The sequence below is a fragment of the Nyctereutes procyonoides genome, unplaced genomic scaffold (genome assembly GCF_905146905.1).
Source record: "Nyctereutes procyonoides isolate TBG_1078 unplaced genomic scaffold, NYPRO_anot_genome, whole genome shotgun sequence".
NCBI classification, from domain to species: domain Eukaryota; kingdom Metazoa; phylum Chordata; class Mammalia; order Carnivora; family Canidae; genus Nyctereutes; species Nyctereutes procyonoides.
The window spans coordinates 6,881,920-6,902,500 of record NW_026575151.1 but is presented as its reverse complement, the minus strand read 5'-3'; the positions used below and the strand labels follow the sequence as shown (position 1 = coordinate 6,902,500).

Genomic DNA, 20,581 nt, shown 5'->3' with positions numbered 1-20,581 from the left:
CAGCACATTAATAGGTTCACTAAAGTCAGAAGATCAGCAAAGATCTTTACTTCAGGATAATTAAAAAAGCAGAAAAGCTTAAGATAGAGTAAACTTAGGCTCTAGCTTACCACCACCTCTTCCACGAGCTCTTCCTGCAAATCCTCCTCTAGATCCCCACTGTTGCTGTTGCTGATACTGTTCCTTCGACATGGCTACTTTTATTTCACACTAAAAAAGAAAAATTATGTTATTATACAGATACAAGAAAATACGTCAGAATTTATAATAAACAGGATAGCCAATACTATCTAAATAGAGTTGACTAATAATATGTTCCTCAAAGTCAGTGTATCAACTAAACCAATCATCAGTACTTAATCTCCTCAAAGGATATCCAAATTATTAGCTTAAGATAGGTTGCTACATTCTCATCAGGCCCTCAAACACTATCTTTTTGCAAAGCCTAGACAAAAATTCACTTAAATACAATGTTTTCCCTCCTGCTCCCCAGTAAAAGCAAAAAATGGTGACTTTGATACATAAAACACTAATGAGAGGTCTTAAAGCAAAAGCATGCAAACTGAAGTCTTTACAAAAAGCTAGATAACGAAACACTCTACAAAAGTTAGTTTTCTCCACAAATAAATGGATGCTTAACTTACTTTACTAAGACCAACATTGTGGTATTTCTTTTCCATTATCTTCTTCACTGGTTCCTCTTCCTTAAAGGTAATAAAGCAGAATCCACGCCTCTTATTGGTCTTGTTGTCCATAGGGAGCTCTATGGATTCCACCTGACATCAAAAAAGTTAAGTTTTAAGATCTTAGTTTGCATGTGATTGACAATAAGCACAAATTTAGTGGGGAAAAATGCACAAAGAAAACATATTTGGACCTCAAATTCTATTCTGCTCTCTCCATTTATCCTAATCTTTTGAGAGAAGGCTCCAAATTAGAATACCCATTCCACCTAAAAAGTCTTCAAACCTATTAATAAAAAACAAGCTTCACAGGGACTGACATTTGCTACCTATTTCAAGGGTCACAAACTCAAGTGACAACCAAGAACAGAAGGGAGCAATTTTAAGAAAAACAGGATAAGGTGACTGATTGCATTTAGGAAAAATCAAAGTGGTGAGGACCACTGAAAACTAGAGAACATGTAACTATCGAAGGTAAAGAGGCTGCTACTCTTGTCTTAGATGGCTACTGCCATGCAAGAAGGTAGTTATAATGTTGCTTGCTCTTGCAAGTATTTAAGAAAAGCTAGGTATCTACATAAGTGTAGTATCTCAACCTAAATACAATCAACGAAACGTTGTTTAAATCAAGCAAAAGTTGCCTGCAGGCTGTTATCTGGAACACAAGGCCACAAATTTCTCATAGCTTTTAATCATTATCTCACAAAAGGAATTCTGGTTTCACTAAGTCCATAATCAGCCCCATAAAATTTGCATATACCTGTTTGTTTAAATTGAGAAGGCACTACACCCTATTCTTAATTCTTCCCTTTCCTATTTTCTTTTTTTTTTTTTCCTTTCCTATTTTCAATTGAATCATGTCCTTCTGTATCTCAGGTAATCCAATCTGAATTTCTTCCTCACAGTTTTTTATTTCTACTAATTTGGTAAATTCCTCAAGATACAAAATGTCATCTTGGGAGTACCCTATACCTTCAGTAATTGAGGAAAAATGCAATCATCAAATCTTCAAAGATCTGCCACAAAGGATTTACAATATCCTTCTTTCAGAGATGCCTGGGTGGCTCAGCGGTTGAGTATCTGCCTTTGGCTCAAGGGGTGATCCCGGAGTTCTGGGATCGAGTCCCACATCGGGCTCCCCCATAGGGAGCCTGCTTCTCCCTCTGCCTATGACTGCCTCTGTTTCTCGTGAATAAATAAAATCTTTAAAACAAAAAAACAATTATCCTTCTTTCAAAACAAAGCACTTAATTAGCCCAAACTTTGTGACAACTTTTGACAATTATATTCACACTAATTTTGACAAAAACTGGGTCAAAACAGTATCACATACCTCACCAAAACCACCAAAGTACTCCCTTATTTTTTCTTCAGGTGTATCTGGAGAAAGGCCACCAACAAAAATTTTTTTAACAGGCTCTTTTGTTTTCATGGCTTTGGCCCTTTTAGGATCAATCACCTTCCCATTCAATTTATGTTCTTTCTGATCCATGACCTAAGGAAATTGAAGTTATTCATTTTAAGTATGTGTATTAATTGAAGTTGATTATTCATTCACTTACTTAAAAACTATAAATATAGCTAATGTCAGGTAAGTGTTGACTTGTTCATGACTAAACTGTCAAATTATGTGACATCAGCTAACAGAGAACAGTGTTCAACCTGTCAATAAGAAGGGGGGGGGGCACAAATTTAGTTACCAGAAAACTATCTCACCTTTAACTGTCAGCAACATAAAATTGCTACTTCCCTTTAGCCCAAGGTATTCCAAAAATCTCTATTTCTGTGAACTTGTCACAGATCATTCTTTTAATTAGGGGGTCTTTAAGTCTCAGTATTTTTTTCCCCTAATACCATACAGAAGATATTCAGTAAACAAAGAGAACTCTTCATAGAATGTACAGGTTAAGAACTATAGTTCTTCCTTCATATACTGCAAAAGGGGAAATCACAAATGGGCAAATTAATGTATCAAACTACCCACATCTTATATTAACTGATCAGAACATGTAACACACTACCTTATCTACACTCTCCGACTCTTTAAATAGCACAAAGCCAAAACCCCTTGATCGCCCTGTGATAGGATCTAACTTCAGAGTGCAGTCTACAACTTCACCAAATTTGGAGAAATAGTCCTTCAGATCTTTCTTTGTAGTGTCCCAGCTAAGTCCTCCTATAAACATTTTCCTGTAAAGACAAAAAGTAATATTAAAATGCTAAAAACAAATAAACTTTAAGTACCCATAACAATACCTTTTCCAAACTGCACCAATTTACTGGGCAGTGTACATACTAACATTACTCTTCCTATATTACCACATATCAAGAACACCACATTCCATTTTTGTCAAGTTTTGCTTATTACTGCTGCATCTGCATAATTATGAAATAGTGAGAAAGCAGCAAATTCTTTTTGACTTCCCAAAACAATGTATGTAACCCTAAAATAAAAATACTACACATTTAAGACTTTCTTAAATTACAAGTTAAATATTCGTAACCGCAAAACAATTTCAGCTTCAAGTTTTTCTACCAAATTTTCATTAAACTCGTAAAAAGGCTATGTAGTCTCCAATGATCACAGCAACCAGCATGTCTATGCTGAAGCTTTCTATTTACCTAATGGTTGTCATTAACTCTTAGCACATAAAATGGAAAATTCTAAGTCTCACAAATTAAGTTGTAAGCAAAGCTTTTTGACGTGCTATGGGTCTTTAATATAGACAATAATAATTTAGTGAACAAAAATTACCCACAGACGCACAATCCACTAATTTATAGGATTTATTTACAGTAGAACCTCAGTTAACCAGCAATAAAATATTTAAACCTTGAAGATGTTAAAAGTGACAGGTGGTAAGTAGAAACCACCAGAACACTTTAAGACCAAAAATATATACTCAAAAAAAAAAAAAATTCAGGTGAAAGATTATTTTTATTACAACAAAAGGGCATAAAGCTCAGACTTGACAACTGATTGCTTTTACATCTGCCCCCTCAACCACCCCCTAAGACCGCCCCAAAGAGCTTACACATACCTCCTACCCTTTAAAGAGACAGGACTGGAGATTTTTATTTTAAGGATAAACTGTCAGAATTTGTTATGTGAAAGCTAAAAATTTTACGGGAATAAAATCATACTTGCTCAATGATTTTTCTCATCTCTGTAACTGGGGTAGGGATGGGAAAGTGTTACTTTCAGCTCCAGATAGAAAATTAAAGCAGGAAATATCTCCATCTTGTGGGCTTCTGGGATATTGCCATTGAAGCCAATTCTTCCACAAGAGGCCAATTGTGTCCCTAGAATGAGATCTCTTTCTGCTTCTCCCCTAAAGATGCCAGATTAACTGAGGTGTTACTGATCTTACTATCTTAGACCTATTTTTAGTTCTAATGACAAAATTAACTTACATTATAAACGAAGCCCTACTTTCAGTATATACTGTGCTTCCCATTTCAGGTTAAGTTTTCAATTAGTAAATGTATCGTAATGTAAAGCTGGGCTATTTATATGCTTAACCTTCAGGACTTCCTCTAATAAAATCTCCATGCTTAAAGTAACCTTTATTAATCCTTTTTGTATTTATAATCAAATGAACATAACAAAAACACCCATAATGTTCTATAGGTAATTTTTAATGTTTATTGTCAATTTCATGGAAAAGTTATTCTCAATTGTTTTTTCATTCAAATAATGTACCTTCTAAAATCCAATCCTTGACACTTAAATTTATGCCTTAAAATCACTTTACTTTTAAAACCTAAAGATCCAGAGCACTTTCTTCATAGTTGAAAGTTCATTAGCAACATTTACCCTTCCAAAGTAAGGACACTGCTGTATTTTTAAAGACGAGAAAGAACAAACTATAAAGCAATGACCTCTTGCTCAGGTATCCATGGCAATTCTAGAACAGAAACAGCTTCAATTAAGTTGAAAATGTTAACTACTGAATTACCACCTTCTGTAATTACAAAAATTTTCTATCAATTTTTAAGTTTGAAATTACTTCAGCCTGAAGAGACTACAAGAACAAAAGCCTTGCTTTAAAAAACTAATGTTGAAAAAAGTTAAAAAAAAAAAAAAAAAAGCTAATGTTGAAAGGCAAGAATACTTCACCTGAACTGTTCCTCAGATATTAAGACAGAATTAGTTTTGATTTTATTTAACCAAGGCAAAGTTTATACTGGATTAAATGTCCTTGATGTAAAATTATTTTAAAAACAAAATAATTACAAAGAAATAAATTTAAACTCCATGAATGAGGCATGTCCTATTATTATTCATAAGCCCCAAATGTTTTCACAGCATAGAAGTCAGTCTTCTTAAAACTGGATAAGCATACTAACTCATCAACTGGCCCAGCAAAGAACTCTCTCAAAACAAACTGCCCACTTTTAATACAGTCATTAGCACAGAAGTTGTTAAATGTGCCTACCACCTTAAGGCTAGAAGGTCACTGAAGATGCGTCTTTCCTAAACTAACAATCAAATCCCCTTTGGACAGATTGAAAAGTCTGGTCAACTATGACTACACATATTCCACAGAATGATCCCTATTTCTCAAAAAACTAGAGCAAAATACATAGTAAAACTTCAGCTAACCAGCACCTTTAGAGAATGAGCCAAGTATTTCACCTTAAAAAAAAAAAAAAAAAGGCCATTGCCTACCTTCTGATACCTCCCCCCAGTTGTTTTTAACCTTCATTTATTCGGGTAATTTTTCTACAACACATTACACACTTCTGCCTTCTTAAAATACAGTAATAATGATTTAAACACTGTATAGGTCGGTCACTATTAATTTATATACATTAAGCTACTACTGTACATGCCCAAAGTCTCTTTTGAAATAAGAGAACTATTAATACACTACATCTCATTTCTTAGTTCTTCTAACAAGTTCTATTTCTCATTTTTGTCAGGTTCATCATAGTTGCTGTTTAATCTACCCCTCAACTTCCATTCTGTAGAGTGGGTAGCCAGCACTTGAACTTTGCAAATTTTAAGTAAACAGTCTCTGAGCAAGAGCCCAAAAGCTCTTTCAGACAAATGCACTGCCATTTTGACAGCCCAAAAGTGCTAAAGCTTTAGCTGCTAACAAGCCAGGCTGCTGCACAACTGGCAACAGGTAAATACTACCATGAATACAAACTGTTCCAAATCCATTCCATCTTTAAGAAATGGGAAATGTTAAATCCATCAAATCTTAATTCAGTGGACACACCAAGATACAATAGTATAATACAATAAGAAAAAGCCTGTTATCTTAATTTTGGATAAATGGGAACTATCTTAGTCTCTCAGAACACTAGCACTGACACGCTTTTCCTCATATTAGGAGATGGCATACAATTTTTTTATATTACTGTATTTTGCTTAAAGCAGGATACCTATTGTCCATCCAGATTACTTCTGCTGCCTTGAATACCAAGACTGAATTTCAAGTTGCTGTCACTCTCATAGAGATATGCAAACGCTTACAGTGAGGTAGAGACAGAACTTCAAAAAAAGCCTAACCAGCCAAGTTAAAACTACATCACTAGACTTGTTCGAGTAGCAACAGAAATGCGCTCCCACCCTAAAACTTTAAAACTGGTCCCTAGTTGTAAGCCAATCAACAATCCTAAAGAAAACACAGGACTTCATCTACAGTATTTTATTCATAGTTTAACTTCTTAATCCTATCTATATGCTATTTAGTACCCAGAGGCAATATAATATTCAATTTTAAAACACTTAACATGGGGACACCTGGGTGGCTCAGCAGCTGAGCATCTGCTTTCAGTTCAGCAGGTGTGATCCCTCACAGGGAGTCCCACATCAGGCTCCTTGCGTGGAGCCTGCTTCTCCCTCTGTGTCTCTGCCCCTCTCGGTCTCTTATGAATAAATAAAATATTTACAAAAATTAAAAATAAATAAAACACTTAACAATTGAAATCTCCTTGCTTCTACAGATATTGATGTGATACCATATCATAATATTAAACTATGCATAAAATTACACAACTCAGTGCGGAAAACTCTCCAAATGCTATGCAATGTCATTCAGGAATTTAGACTGCTTAGTGGGACATTCTCTTCTAAAGTAAATTTAGAGGAAGTAAGCCAAAGCACCAGTTTAAAATCCTACTTCTGCCACATACCAACTGTATGACCTTCAGGAAAACAAAAACCCAAGATTGTTTCCATAGCTGTAAATCAGAGGCCTAAGAGTAGATTTTGATTCTTTGGTAAGGATGAAATCAACAAACACAGGGGCGTTTTGCTGGCTCAGTGCACAGAGCATTTGATTCCTGAAATCAGGGTCAAGTTCAAGCCCCTCGTTGAGCACAGACCTTGCTTTAAAAAAAATAGTAAAATAAGGGAGCAAATATACTTAAGCGGCACAAAACAGTCTTAAACACCCCAAGTGCACATTAAAAAGTTACTCAGAAGGAGAAGAGCACAAGTTAAGTATAATTTAATAAAGCAATGTTTTCATTTACTCATTGCCTTTTTTAAAATCTGCATAGGCTATATGAAGTCACCAACATTATAGGAAAAGGCCAGAATGAGGTTTTATATAAATGGATCCTAAGATTATTTTCAATACCATAAACTTAAACCAAAGTGTTTAAATATCCCATGTAAAATATACAGACTAGAAAATAGGTTACCTAAAAAACCTCTTAAATATAGTTTAAAAACCATCTTGAGGGGCAGCCCAGGTGGCTCAGTGGTTTAGTGCCACCTTCAGCCCAGGGCGTGACCCTGGAAGTCCTGCATCGGGCTCCCTGCATGGAGCCTGCTGCTTCTCCCTCTGCCTGTGTCTCTCTGCCTCTCTTTCTGTCTCTCTCATGAATAACTAACTAAAATCCTTAAAAAAATAAAATAAATGAAAACCATCTTGATAATTTGTACTCCACATAAATGCCAATATTTAGTAAGGAATTTCAAAATATAAAAAGTAATATATATGGAGCAGTGCTGGCTGATGGAAAGGTTAATACTCCTGTTTTTTTCATACCCAAAAAAAGTATTCTCTGATTATTGAGATCACTAGGTTTAGCACTCCTAAGGTCAATAGTAGTTTATTTAAAGATACTTCTCCTTAGAAGTCTCTGTTAAACACCTTATTCAAGGTAAAATGATAAACACCATTACATTACACTACCTCCCAATTTTGAAATAGGGCCAAAAAAATTTTCTGTAACTTTCAAACACTTCCTGACAACTCATGATTTTCCATATGTAGTTTCATAACAAGTTCTGACAGTTTAAAAAAAACAACAGAATGTCAATCTGGTATATACTTCAAATACATTACATGACTGGCCAATCACTGTCACCTTTTGGAGTAAGATTATTCAAGCATACCACCAATTCATTTTAAATTTTCAGTATTTTATCGTTAATATTATTCCTTTAAAATCCTAATGACAAAATATAATGAAAATCCCAATATATATGAAATCAGTATTTTTCCTTAGAAACCATAGATTTGAGGATTTCTTTGGTGCAAAAGGTGGTTTTATTAAAGCATGGGACAGCACTTGTGGGCAGAAAGAACTGCGAGGAAGTACAAAGTAACTACCAATAATGGGGAGCAGGGGTTACTTTTTACCACTAGATAGTACCACATGGAAGGTTAATCATTTAAGAATCTGTATTAAAAATACCTTTTGGAAACAGACTGACAAGCTTTTAACGAGTCAATAAAATTACCTCCTCCATCCTAGCATATCTCATTACTACTTCATACTTTAGAATGAACCTAAGTGACTAAAAATGATAATTAGGTTGAAAATATAACAGCTAATAAAATGACAAGCTTTAAATAAACTTTAAATGTTTAACCCCCAAATCTCCCTTTTATCCTTTCATTCCAAGGAAAAAATGACTTCCTGGATTTTCACTTTTAAAATAAACTCAATCAGCTTTAGAAGGTAAACTCCCATCTACCTGAAGGTTAAGGAATGAGGTTTCCTTAACCTAGAGGTTAAGGTTCTGGTTAACTGAGATTACTACTCATTCACAGTTCTGTAGTTTTCTACTGGTAATCATTTTAGATATGAATAGTAAACTTAGAAAATGATTTTTACCTTTCTTGATAAAATCTTAGAATCTTGGAATGCTTTAAAACCACATTATTTTTTAACAGTATAAAGGAAAAACTACAGAATTCTTGATTCCATGACATTGCCTATTAGTGCTTTCTGAGTAGATTTGCGGATAGTTTTTCAGTATTTTTCTTACAAGACTAAAGAGAGGGAGAGAGAATTTCCTAGTTGTTTGAACTGCGTGGTAGTTTCAAGTCTAGATAGGCAGGAGTTTACAGGACATGACCCAATACTTAACAACTATCACGCTGATTATTGGCCAAACACTACTAGCAATACGAGTCTCCCCACCCCCAAGTAAGTCTTAAATGTCTAGCTCCAATATACACAATTCAATACTCCAGAAACTAAAACATGCTTACCTTTACTCCACAGGAGTAAATCACTGGCAGTATCAACTATTAAGGCACCGGATAAACACACACAAGCTATGAAAGCAGGCTATGTAGTCAATCTTCCTGCGGTGAGCTTTGTTTCCAACACATAGATCAGCAAACCAAGTAACAAACATGTTATATTACCTGAGACCACACTGTTGGAAGTGAAGTAACAGAAACAGATCCCACGCTTCCAGCATCCAGTTCAGTGCCCTATCTACTAAAATGTTGAAGCAGAACTAAAGTCAAATAAATCTTGGACTAACAGAAGTTATGTTTCACTCCATTTGTCAATCTGCACACACATTTGAGGTGCACAGCTTTAAGTGGAATAGGAAAAAGGTTATTATTCTATTCCTTTTTAAATGCTTTCAAGCATAACATGTATCAGTTGAAGACTAAAACTAATCATCCTCCATACTGGCCACAAATCACACACCCCAATAGTAGATTCAAAACTTTCTTAAATTAGAGCAGCCTTACAGAGGACAAAACACTCAGGGAATATTAAAAATACACATTAAATATAGTTTATAGAAGTCACATGACTTGAAGAAAAAAAAAAAAACCAGGCTTAAGGCCAAGTATATTTATCTCAAAAGGCAGCACTGAAAAAAAACCGCAATGATTTTCTCCAATTCCAAATCCTAAGGTCAGGTGATTTTTTTTAGTATCTTCCATAATAGATACTTTGAAATGAAAAGAATTTAACACTCCTTCTCCCTTATATGTTCAACATCTTGAGACCTGGGAGCATCTATTTCTGCAATTTTAACACTAGAAACTTGTCAAAGGTTCCAAAGAACACTAAAATTCAGACCATCTACTCAGGGTCTCAACTTTACAGTAAACCCAACTTTATTGAATTAAAGGCCAGTAAATTAGGTATGAGACTGCTCTAAAAGCTGTTTGCTTATAAAGCAAAGTTCGGAATGCCCCAAAAGCACTTGGGTATAGATTATAATCTTAAATATTTAAAACAAATGTATGCCCATTTCTTAGAAATCAGAGAGCACTCAACCCGCAGCAAAATTAACTCACAAAATTCCCAAACAGGAAGAAATCACAGGAGCTTACTATACACTAATGGTTATAGGACTAGATCTACTGCCCTGTTATTAGAAAAGTACTGCTGTACTTTGGTAACTGAACCGAATTATTTTGCTTCCTGCACAATCTAATGCAGGTAAGTCAATGTACCTACTTTATCAACTGTCTGAAAGCTAACACAGTATTATAGTTTTCCACTTATCTTGATATTTGAAAAACTCTCCTCCAGGTAGTTTGCTACTTGGCATGTATATTTTGCCCAACACGAAGTAACTTTAAATTACCTAGCCCTGGAAAGAACATGAATCCACACAAAAATGGGAAATTCCAGTGCAACTGCTTACAAGTTAAAAAAAAAAAAAAAAAAACTAGCAATGTTAAAATTGGAAAGATTAATATGAGGTGAACTCAGGAAAGCATTTTATTATGGAAATGAATAATTATTCCAAAGGTCTGAACTGTGGAAACATCCACGAAGATATATTAACAGGCATACCCCAAGAATAGCTGTTTATTCTTATATTCAACATAAAAAAAACCTTGGGTGCACAACAAACTCATTTTTAAAATTTTAATGATCATATTCTAATAACTTTACTCTCAAGTTAAAATCGTGAAAAGGAATGCACACAGAAATGTGTTTAAAGAAACTCAATTCGGATGATTTTGTATCTAGTAAAGCCAGTCTTATTCTCACTCCTGGGACTGTTATCAAACTGCTGCACAATTTCCCTCAAACTGGGAGACAGAAAAAGGAACAGATAGAGTGACAAGTGCACACACACCAAAAAGAAAAACAAGAATATCTGTAACAGGACAAGGCTGGGTGATTAAGCAGTAATTTTAAAAAGTCAAATATTACACTTTAAATGTAAACTTGCTTAACTTAAAATGAACCTCAGTTAAATCCTATTTTCAGTGAATGAAAATAGGTCACAATCTAAAACATTCACTAACTTATAAATATTCAATTGACCATTTTTCCTAAGAGGTCATTCAAAAAACTTTAAGGTTACATTATTGGGTAGTAACAGAGCAAAAATAATTCTACAAGAATCGTTAACAGTGATCTCAAACTTAAGTTTATGGTCCCTTCTAATCACTGAAAATGCTTGCTTACATAAGATCTGAAATATGTAATGGAGTAAAAAAGAATCAGGTATAGTGACAGTTTAATCTGATTCAGTTTGCCACGATTAGCTAGCAGTGAAAATGAACTGTAACAGTGCCAAACGGATTAATTTTCATGAAAAACATTTTATTCTGTATGTCACATTCTGACCCCAGTCTTCTTTTTACTTTTCCCTTTTGCCTATTTCCAGTCTGCTTTATCTGCAATATAAAACCGGACAGATTTCAGTGGATGAGAATACAGTAGTAAGTAAATACTGTGTAAAATTTAAATGTTATCCCAATTGGGCTCTTAAAACAGAATGTAGTTTGTACAGCTAAATCAACTTTCTACAAATTATTACTGGCCCTCTAAACTCCAACGATGGAGAACACAAACTCCTGGCAAACTCAAAACATAATCAATCCTAAAAGCAAAAAGACTGACATTTAGGGGAAAGGAAGGATAAAAAGAATAATCTACCATCCTTCCATAGAGAAGTCATGAAATTTAAGAGACATGTGAACCAACCAACTGTAATTAACATTGCAAACATCACACTGAAAATTAAAAATCTGGTAAAGCTGTAGTGAAAAGCCACACCAGCCCGCCTCTGAATAATACATATCCAATTGTTATTAAAGTTCCACTTACAAATATGGTTGGGAGATAAAATACACTTGTGCATAATGCATATAAACACTACTCTAAAAATTGTTCTACTTTTCACATATCCAGAATATTTCTGAATAGCATGCAAGACATTTTAAACACACAAGAGTTTATATCAAGTAACCTTCAAATTTAACATTAAACTTAGAATTTCAACAAAAATACTTGTCTTAAAAAAATCAAATCTGAAATCATGGTAATATTTTTTCTTGTTCAAACATGTTACTAACTTTATTGTTTTAATTTAACCAAATCACAATTACATGCATTACCACAGACCAAAACCCATGTAATGGCATCAATTTTGCCCAAAGATCACACACATGCCTAAAAAAAGATTTTATATCCCAGGCACAAGACATCCTACTGTACTACGTCTAGAATTTCCTGGGGATCAATGGGCAACTAATCAATACACAGCCTCTCATGTTATGACTATTGAAACCTTTATAATACAGAAATAAAATTTAAAAGTTTTACCATTCTTCCCGCTGTGCCGTCGCTGCTTCAGAGTGTCGTGGGGAGGAGTTTGAATGGCTAGGGAATTAACAACCGGTACAGCAACCAATCAAAATTCTAGTTTTAGTTTTTGACATTGTTAGGGCTAAAAACTTTAATTCATTTACACTTCAGTTCAACAGTAGGAAACTATAAGGGTAGCAGCTTTGTGATTTGAAAAAACAGGGCTAAAGCCTGCCCCAAACAGCAAGTTATACAATTAATCATTTTGGTGCCTCTGTCCAAACAACAGAATTCAGAAAGAAAAACCAAAATGTTGAAGGCTTAAGTTTCCCAATATTTAACACATTCTTTTCTTATACCGTATGTAATTTAAAATTAAGTAAAGCTAATTTCCCACCCCACCGCCATTCTCCCAAAGCCAGCGCAATCAGTCTGACAAGTCGGCCTGGGCTGAGATTAAACTCGACATTCTAAAGTGCTTCCCTTTCCCACCCTCCAGATCTTGTGCTCCTTCCCAATAAAGGAAATCGTTTTCTAATACTGGATAAAAGCGACATTTTATTGCTTTTCCACACCTTTCTTCTTGTTAATAGTGAAGGAAAAGAAGAATCACACATACACACCCCCACATTACAAAAGGGAATGGATGCGTTAATCCAAGATCAGCGATCAGTAACGGGAATAAGAAAACCTAGCCAAGAGCCCCGATTTAGTCCCTCCTGGTAACTCCTCTGTCGTTATGCTCCCGCTCCCAAATACTGCATTCTAGTATACCAAATGCAGCTTATATATAGCATATACAACTTATTCCAATTGGAGGGAACAAGTCAGTACTTAAAAACCTGCAAAAAAAAAAAAAATCATGCCATACCACAATAAAGGATTTGTTCATTTTATCAAAGACGGATGGTAGGCCTCCTTTAAGAGTGAGTAAGAGAGCGGGAAGGAGAAATCAAGAGAGACCAAAAAGGATCCTAGGCACGGGGGTGGGGTTAAAAAAAATGGAAGCTGCACATAAAAAGTAAGGTTACAATCTGTAAGAACAGTTGGGGAAACAAATAGCTGAGGGCGCGAAAACGGTGCGCGGATAGAATAACTCCGCGGGATGGGGGAAGGGTAGCCAGCAAGCTGGAGGTAGAAACAGCTCCACAGTCAAGTGCAGGCCCCGCCGACAAGGAACTTAACGAAAGCCCATGGAGCAAGACCAACGCAACGACAGGCGACTCAGGGAATATCACCAGGCCCACTACGTTCCATAGGCTGAAAAGTAGGGCCTAAGTACGCAAGTGGTTCGACAGCGTATTGTGGAAAGAAGAGATCGAGGCCAAACTTCTCCGAAATACAAAACACGTTCGGCCTGAAGCCGGGGGGGGGGGGGGGGGGGGAGCAGAGTGGGCAGCTTACGCGGTCCCCAGAGCATGTGCTTATAAAGAATCGCATCGTCTCGGGACGCTAAAGTGGAAGCACCCAATAAGCCTTAGTTGTCTCGGCATAAAAGCTTCTGTGTCGATCTTTATGCTCGGGACCTTAATAAAACGAGGAAGGGAGAGGACAGGCGAGCAAGAAAAAAGGTACCCCGAGACAGGCGGGAAAAAATCCTGGCGGCTAAGTCAGTGGGAGGAGACCCAAGGCGAGGGAGGGAAAGAGGGCGGGCCGGGGAGCAGCATGGTGACGGCTAAAGGTGGAAACGTGTGTGATGGGGGAGGGGGCGATACGCGGGCAGGGGGAGAAGGAAACGAAAGCCCCGGGGGACCCGGCGAAGAGAAGGGGAGCACTGTGCAAGGAGACTGCATGGGGGGCTGGAGGGCAGGCGGAGAGCGGGAACGAGGCCTAATGGCGGGGGATAGGGAGGGGGAGGGGGACTAGTTGGGCCTGACTATCCCGGGTCGCCCCTTACTCACCCTTCATCCTCCTCATTCTTACTGGCATCGATCTTCGCCCCTTCCGACTCGGCGCTGCCCCCTTCGGTGCCTCCAGCCGCGGTTCCGCCCCCGGTCCCGGCTCCACTTCCCGCCGCCGCCGCTGCCCCCTGCGCCGCCGCCACCATGGCTCCCTCCTGCTCGCCCGCCGAGCCGCCTACCGCCGCCGTTGCCGCCGCCGCCGCCCCGTCCCCGCCGAACTGCTCCTCCGACATAGTGCTACTGCCTCCGCCGCCGCCGAGACTACACCCGCCGCTGCCGCGAACCGAAACTAGCAGCAAAGTAATCCCCGCCGCTGCCGCGCGCCCGCTCCACCGCGCGAAGCACACAACAAGACAGAGAAGGCGCGCGCGGCTGCAAAGGCTCCTGCGCCTCTCCCTGGCCTGCCCCCCTCGCCTCCCACACTCGCGCAGCGCGCACTCCCGCTCTCTCTAGCTGCACTAAAAAAGAATAAGCAGCAGCGGCGGCCGCTCTTGCCTCCTCCTCGCTTTAATGGCGCCGCCGCGGACCACCTAAAATGGCCGACGGAAGAACGGCGCGTCCCGGTCACGTGACGCGAGAGCGCGCCCTTTGCGCCTCCCCGCCCCCTCTACCGCTAGCTGCTTTCCTCTTCCTGCTCAGGCCCGCCCTCTCGTTCCCTCTAATGCCTTCCTCTCACGCGCCGCGCCGCGCCGCGCCGCGCCGCGCAGCGTGGGGCCTTTAAAAGGAACCGGAAATTGCGTTCGATAAGACGGCCGCGCGGGGACCATCGAGAACAAGGAACGTTGTTTGGAAGGCGCAGCTAGAGGCGCCCCTTCCTTCGCCCCCGCCCTTCCGAGCGTTCCCGGAGTCGGCCCAGCCACCGGCCCCCGGCGGCGGGAGCCGCGGCGTGAGGCCGGGGTGTGGCGGCGCCTCCCGGGAGGCGACCGTGTCCCGCGCGCGCCTGCGGCGTAACGCGGGGGGGGGGGGGGGGAGGAGGCCCAGCGGCTCCCTCCGTCCGGTAGCGCCCATCCCTGGGAAAGAGGCTGCGGTGGGGCGGTGGCCCCGTGTCGCTGGCCCTGTGCGCCGCGGCACCTGGGGACGCCGGGCTCCCGACGGCCGAGCGGAGCGCGCGCACGGGCTGTCGCAGCTCCGTCGCCCGCGACCCGGTGACATTGAGGTTCCTCCGGCCGCCCCGCTTCCCGACCCCGGGCGGGCAGGCCGAGGCCGCTGGCGGCTAGGGCTTTTTATTTTTCTTTTAAATTTGCTTTCCAAGTAGGAGTTTTGCTTGTCCGCTTTTCTCCTGAAATTTTTCGTCAAAAGAAGCAGGTAACTAGCACATTTTGAAGATCCTAGAACCTACCACAATTCTTTGAAAATGCTGGGTTGAGGGGTGCGTTCGGTCAGCCAGAGGTTCATGTTTTTTGGTCCTTGTACTAAATAAAATACATAAATGCTGTGAATCATCTTTACAAAGTTTCTGAGCTTGCCGTGTTTGGGGGTTTGGCTTTTAGAAGAACCGCTAAGCGTTTCATGCGGGGTAACATTAAAGTTCTTTTATAGACCTATTAGAAAGCCCAAATGTCGTGACTGGAAACTGGATTATTCGGGCTTTGATTTGCAGCTTCCTGAAGTACACCTAGAAGAAAGCGAAGTTTCTGGGTACTCCTTCTTTTTTTTTTTTTTTTTTTTTTTTTTTATTCATTCATGAGAGACACAGGCAGAGGGAGGAGCAGGCTCCATGCGGGGAGCCCGAGGTGGGACTCGATCCCGGGACTCCGAAGGCAGGCGCTAAACCGCTGAGCCACCCAGGGATGCCCTCTAGACACTCCTTTAATCAACAGGTAATTACTTGCTGCTGTGGCATGTGTCCAGGCACCTGGAAACAAAGACTAGTGCAAAATATAGCAAAGAACCCTGAATAAATATTTTTTTCACTATGTAATTAAATGTATTAACTGGATGCTATCCAAAAATCTCAAGACGATTTAAAATATCTAATTTTTTATTAAGCTAGCACAATCTGCCTTAATAATTAAGATTAAGGAATACAAATAAATTCTGAAAATATCTTAGAATCTTGGGCACGCGGGTAGCTCAGTGGTTGGCTCAGGTCGCGGTCCTGGCATGGAGTCCCACATTGGGCTCCCCAAAGGGAACCTGCTTCTCCCTCTGCCTAAGTCTCTGCCTCTCTCCATGTGTCGCTCATGAATAAATAAATAATAAAATCTGGGGATGGGATCCCTGGGTGGCTCCGCGGTTGAGCGTCTGCCTTCCGCCCCCGGTGTGATCCTGGAGTCCCTGGATGGAGTCCTGCATAAGGCTCCCTGCAGGGAGCCTGCTTCTCCCTCTGCCTGTGTCCCTGCCCCTCTCTCTCTCTCTCTCTCATGAATAATAAAATATATTTTTAAAAAATAAATCTTAACCAAATTCTTATATTAAGCAAATCTTACACAGGCAATGCCAAGAACATACCTTAAATCAAGTGGTAGTGACTTCAGGTATGTCTCCACTTATCAAAACAGCCTAGGAGAAAGTTGATACTGGGCTCAAGTGAATATTTCAATTTACAGACAGCTAGGAGGTCTCCTGAATACTTTCTGTCTTTAAGAGAGAGTTCCTAGGGCACCTGAGTGGCTCAGTCAGTTGAGTTTGGGACTCTTGGTTTCTCCTCAGAGTCTTGAGGTCAAGCCCAGCATTAGGTTCTGGGCTTAGCCTGGAACCTGCTTGAGATTTTTCTCCCTGTCCTTCTGTCCTTCCCCTGACCCCCCACATGGTGCTCCCTCTCTTAAATCTTTAAAATATATATATATATATATATATATATATATATATATTTATATTTTTAAGACAGCTTTAGACATGCCCATCTTTTGGTAATAGGGTTTCCCCAAAGGTTCATTTTAATTCACACGTAGCCCCTGAAGCTTCTGGACTTCTTGGAATTTATATTGAAAATTCCAGAAAACCTAAGAATGATTTTAAAGCTAGCACATTCACTATATTATCACATACCCTTACTTATTATGGTCTGAATCTCTGCATTCTATGCTTTTCTGTTCACCCAACATTCCTCTTAGAACTCCTTAACTTCTACCTTAATTCTTTTCACATTCCTTATCTACCTAGTAAAACTTCTGTTCATCCTTTGAAAACCCAATCAAATGTTATGACTTCTGTGAAGCCTTCCCAGGCTCTGAGGCAGATTTTTTTTTTTTTTAAAGTGGAACATGCATTCCATTCAGCAACCTGGAATAAACTGTCTAGAAGAAAAAGGAAGAACCCATTTCCTATACAAGGTATCATATTTGAGCCTCTTCTACAACCATTTAGCCATTTACTCATTTGCAGAACACCCTCAGTAAGATTCAAGCCTGTGATTTTAAGTGAAGTAGCCAATTGCCCAAACTGAACATCCTCTATTACCAGTCCTGGTTGTCCGGAAGCTCTCCCTTCACCTAGAGAACATAGAGGCCCCACCATTGTGAACTTTCAGATTTTCAGCAAATCTATTGTAGAATCTTGAGTTATGTTTAACCACAGGGGTGTCAATAGGATGCCTTTAGACTCACAGGAAAACTAGCTCAAGGATTCCAACAATAAGGAAATTTAATCATTCCACTCCAGACCTACATATCCAACTGCCTCCATAATGTCTCCTCTTGGATATCCCACAGGTATCTCAACCCTGAGATGTTCAAAATTGAACTCCACTTTCCCTACATATCAACTTCTTTAGACTTTCTTTTCTCAGTAAATGACATCTCCACTCACTCATGTGCTCCTGGAAAAAATCAGGAGTCCTTGGTATCACCCCCTCCATCCAATCGTACTTCCAAAATATGTCTCGATTCATCTAAATGCTTCGTAAATGGTGGTGCCATTCCTAGTTAAATATATTCACATTCAACCATGTACCACATGTCACAGATACATTTCTGGTGCTAGGAATATAACTCACCAAAACAGCAAGGTCTTTAATCTCAAGGAACATTCCAGTAAGAGAAAGAAACAATAGACAAAATAAATATGTAATAGTGATTGGAAGAAAAATAATGAGTAAGGCACTAGAGATTGCTATTTTAGGTAGGGTAGTCTGAGAAGATTCTTCAAGGAGGGAAGTTTTTCAGTAGAACCCTCAGAGAAGTGAGACAGAAAAACATACACATACTTAGGGAAGACAAAGTGTGCTTGACACTTTCAATGAATGATGGAGACCAGTGTAGCTGAATAGAGCAAAGGGAAGAAAGTGTAGTAGATCATACCTATGAGGTATCCAGAAAAAGATCACCCAGGGCCTTGTTTTTTTTGTTTTTGTTTTTTAAGATTTTTTTTTTTTTTCATGAGAGACACAGAGAGAGACAAAGGCAGAGGCAGAGGGAGAAGCAGGCTCCATGCAGGGAGCCTGATGTGGGACTCAATCCCGGGTCCCCAAGATCACACCCTGGGCTGAAGACCACGCTAAACCACTGAGCCACCCAGGCTGCCCCACCCAGGGCCTTGTAAACTGTGGTGGTTAGCATTTTGCTTTTATTTTAAATGTGAGGAGAAACTATTAGAGGTTTTGAGCCAGAGAAAAACATGATTTAAATGTTAAGTGGCCAGAATAATCCAGATAATTCTGAATGTTGTATAGACCATGGATTGAGGGAGGCTATCAGGGAAATGAATTAAAAGGCCACTATCGTAAAGTCTCTCACGGCCTCTCACGGTTGATTTCTTTTGGCAAGAGACAAATCTACAAATAGGGTGTTATTTACATGTGGTCATTTTTCTTTGAATGATGTTTTCAACAAAGAAAAACATGCTCTAAAGATGTTCAACATCACTTATTGTCAGGGAAATGCAAAGCAAAACCACAATGAGATATCACCTCACACCTGTCAAAATGGCTAAACCAAAAACACAAGAAACAAGTGTTGGTGAAGACGTGGAGAAAAAGGAATCCTTGTGCACTGTTGGTGGGAGTGCAAACTGGTGCAGCCCCTGTAGGAAACAGTATGGAGTTCCTTAAAAAGTTAAAAATAGGCGGGAACAAAATGGCAGCCCCCACACCGCGGGGTTTGTATTGTTTATCCAAAGCCTTAGGATGGTGGTCTCGGCAGCCTGTCCTGGTGACTCAGTCCACAGTTGTAGTTCCAGTGAGAACTAAAAAACGTTTCACACCTCCTACTTATGAACCCAAATACAAATCAGAAAAGGAGTTTATGGAATATGCCCGGAAAGCAGGACTGGTCATTCCTCCAGAACGTTTGGAGCGTCCACTACATCTGGCCTGTACAGCTGGTATCTTTGATGCCAATGTTCCTCCAGAGGGTGATGCTCGCTTGTCATCTCTTGCAAAGGAAGGACTAGCACAGAGAAGTGAACAACTGAAGAAGAAGGTGGCATCACAATTGTCAATCCGGAAGATAAGAGAACATGATCCTAATTTTAAAATAAAGGACTTCCCCCGAAAAAGCTAAGGATATTTTTATTGAAGCTCACCTTTGTCTAAACAACTCAGACCATGACCGGCTTCATACCTTGGTAACTGAAAACTGTTTTCCGGACATGGTCTGGGACATCAAGTATAAGACGGTCCGCTGGAGCTTTGTAGAATCTTTAGAGCCACCCCAGGTGGTTCAGGTTCGCTGTTCGAATCTGCTGAACCAGGGCAACATATACGGCCAGGTCACTGTCCGCATGCACACCCGACAGACTCTAGCCATCTATGACCGGTTTGGCCGGCTAATGTGTGGACAGGAAGATGTGCCCAGGGATGTCCTGGAGTATGTTATGTTTGAAAAGCACCTGGTAAATCCCTATGGGAGCTGGAGAATGCATGGCAAGATCACCCCTCCATGGGCACCCCATAAGCAGCCCGTCCTTAAGATGGTGATGATCCCTGGGCCCCAGCTGAAACCCTGGGAGACTATGAAGAGCCACAAGGAGAGGCCCATAAACTTTAGCTATCCTGGTGGCATAAATGACTCCTCGGATGTGAAGCATGGTGATGAGGTGGCTGGATGCTGTGGAGTCTGGAAGCTGTGAAGTCAGTCATCTCTCCATCATGCTGTAGAAGCACCTATGTTTGACCTTTCCTCTCCTGCTTGGGTGTTTCCAGCTGTCTCCTCCACAACCACGGCTGATGGTTGGGTCCAGGTGGGTGGCTGGCTAATACATACAGCCATAAGCCCACTTCTTCCTATTTAAATTGTATATCTAGCTTTTGAGTCTCAACAAAAGTATGTTTCAGATACCTAT

The 20,581-nt window shown here is 39.9% G+C and overlaps 1 protein-coding gene and 1 pseudogene across 6 annotated transcripts in view; one reads left to right on the top strand and one right to left on the bottom strand.

Moving 5' to 3' along the window:
* HNRNPD (heterogeneous nuclear ribonucleoprotein D) overlaps positions 1 to 14,909 on the bottom strand; it is a 17,749-nt gene extending 2,840 nt beyond the window's left edge. For 2 of the 6 annotated variants that reach the window (XR_008662810.1, XM_055312995.1), the window contains exons 1-6: positions 14,360 to 14,908; positions 12,477 to 12,533; positions 2,705 to 2,873; positions 2,017 to 2,178; positions 645 to 776; positions 111 to 210 (exon numbers count right to left, since the gene is read on the bottom strand). Coding sequence is in view for 4 of the 6 variants with exons in the window: in XM_055312995.1 (XP_055168970.1) it covers positions 111 to 210; positions 645 to 776; positions 2,017 to 2,178; positions 2,705 to 2,873; positions 12,477 to 12,533; positions 14,360 to 14,592 (853 nt within the window). In the remaining 2 variants the exon portion in view is untranslated. Of the gene's footprint in view, positions 1 to 110; positions 211 to 644; positions 777 to 2,016; positions 2,179 to 2,704; positions 2,874 to 12,476; positions 12,534 to 14,359 lie in introns of all 6 variants that reach the window. The other 4 variants (XR_008662811.1, XM_055312998.1, XM_055312997.1 and 1 more) reach the window with 3 other exon arrangements.
* A 4,086-nt stretch (positions 14,910 to 18,995) lies between these two features.
* LOC129501728 (39S ribosomal protein L45, mitochondrial-like) lies at positions 18,996 to 20,369 on the top strand (annotated as a pseudogene).
* The last annotated feature ends 212 nt before the right edge of the window (positions 20,370 to 20,581 follow it).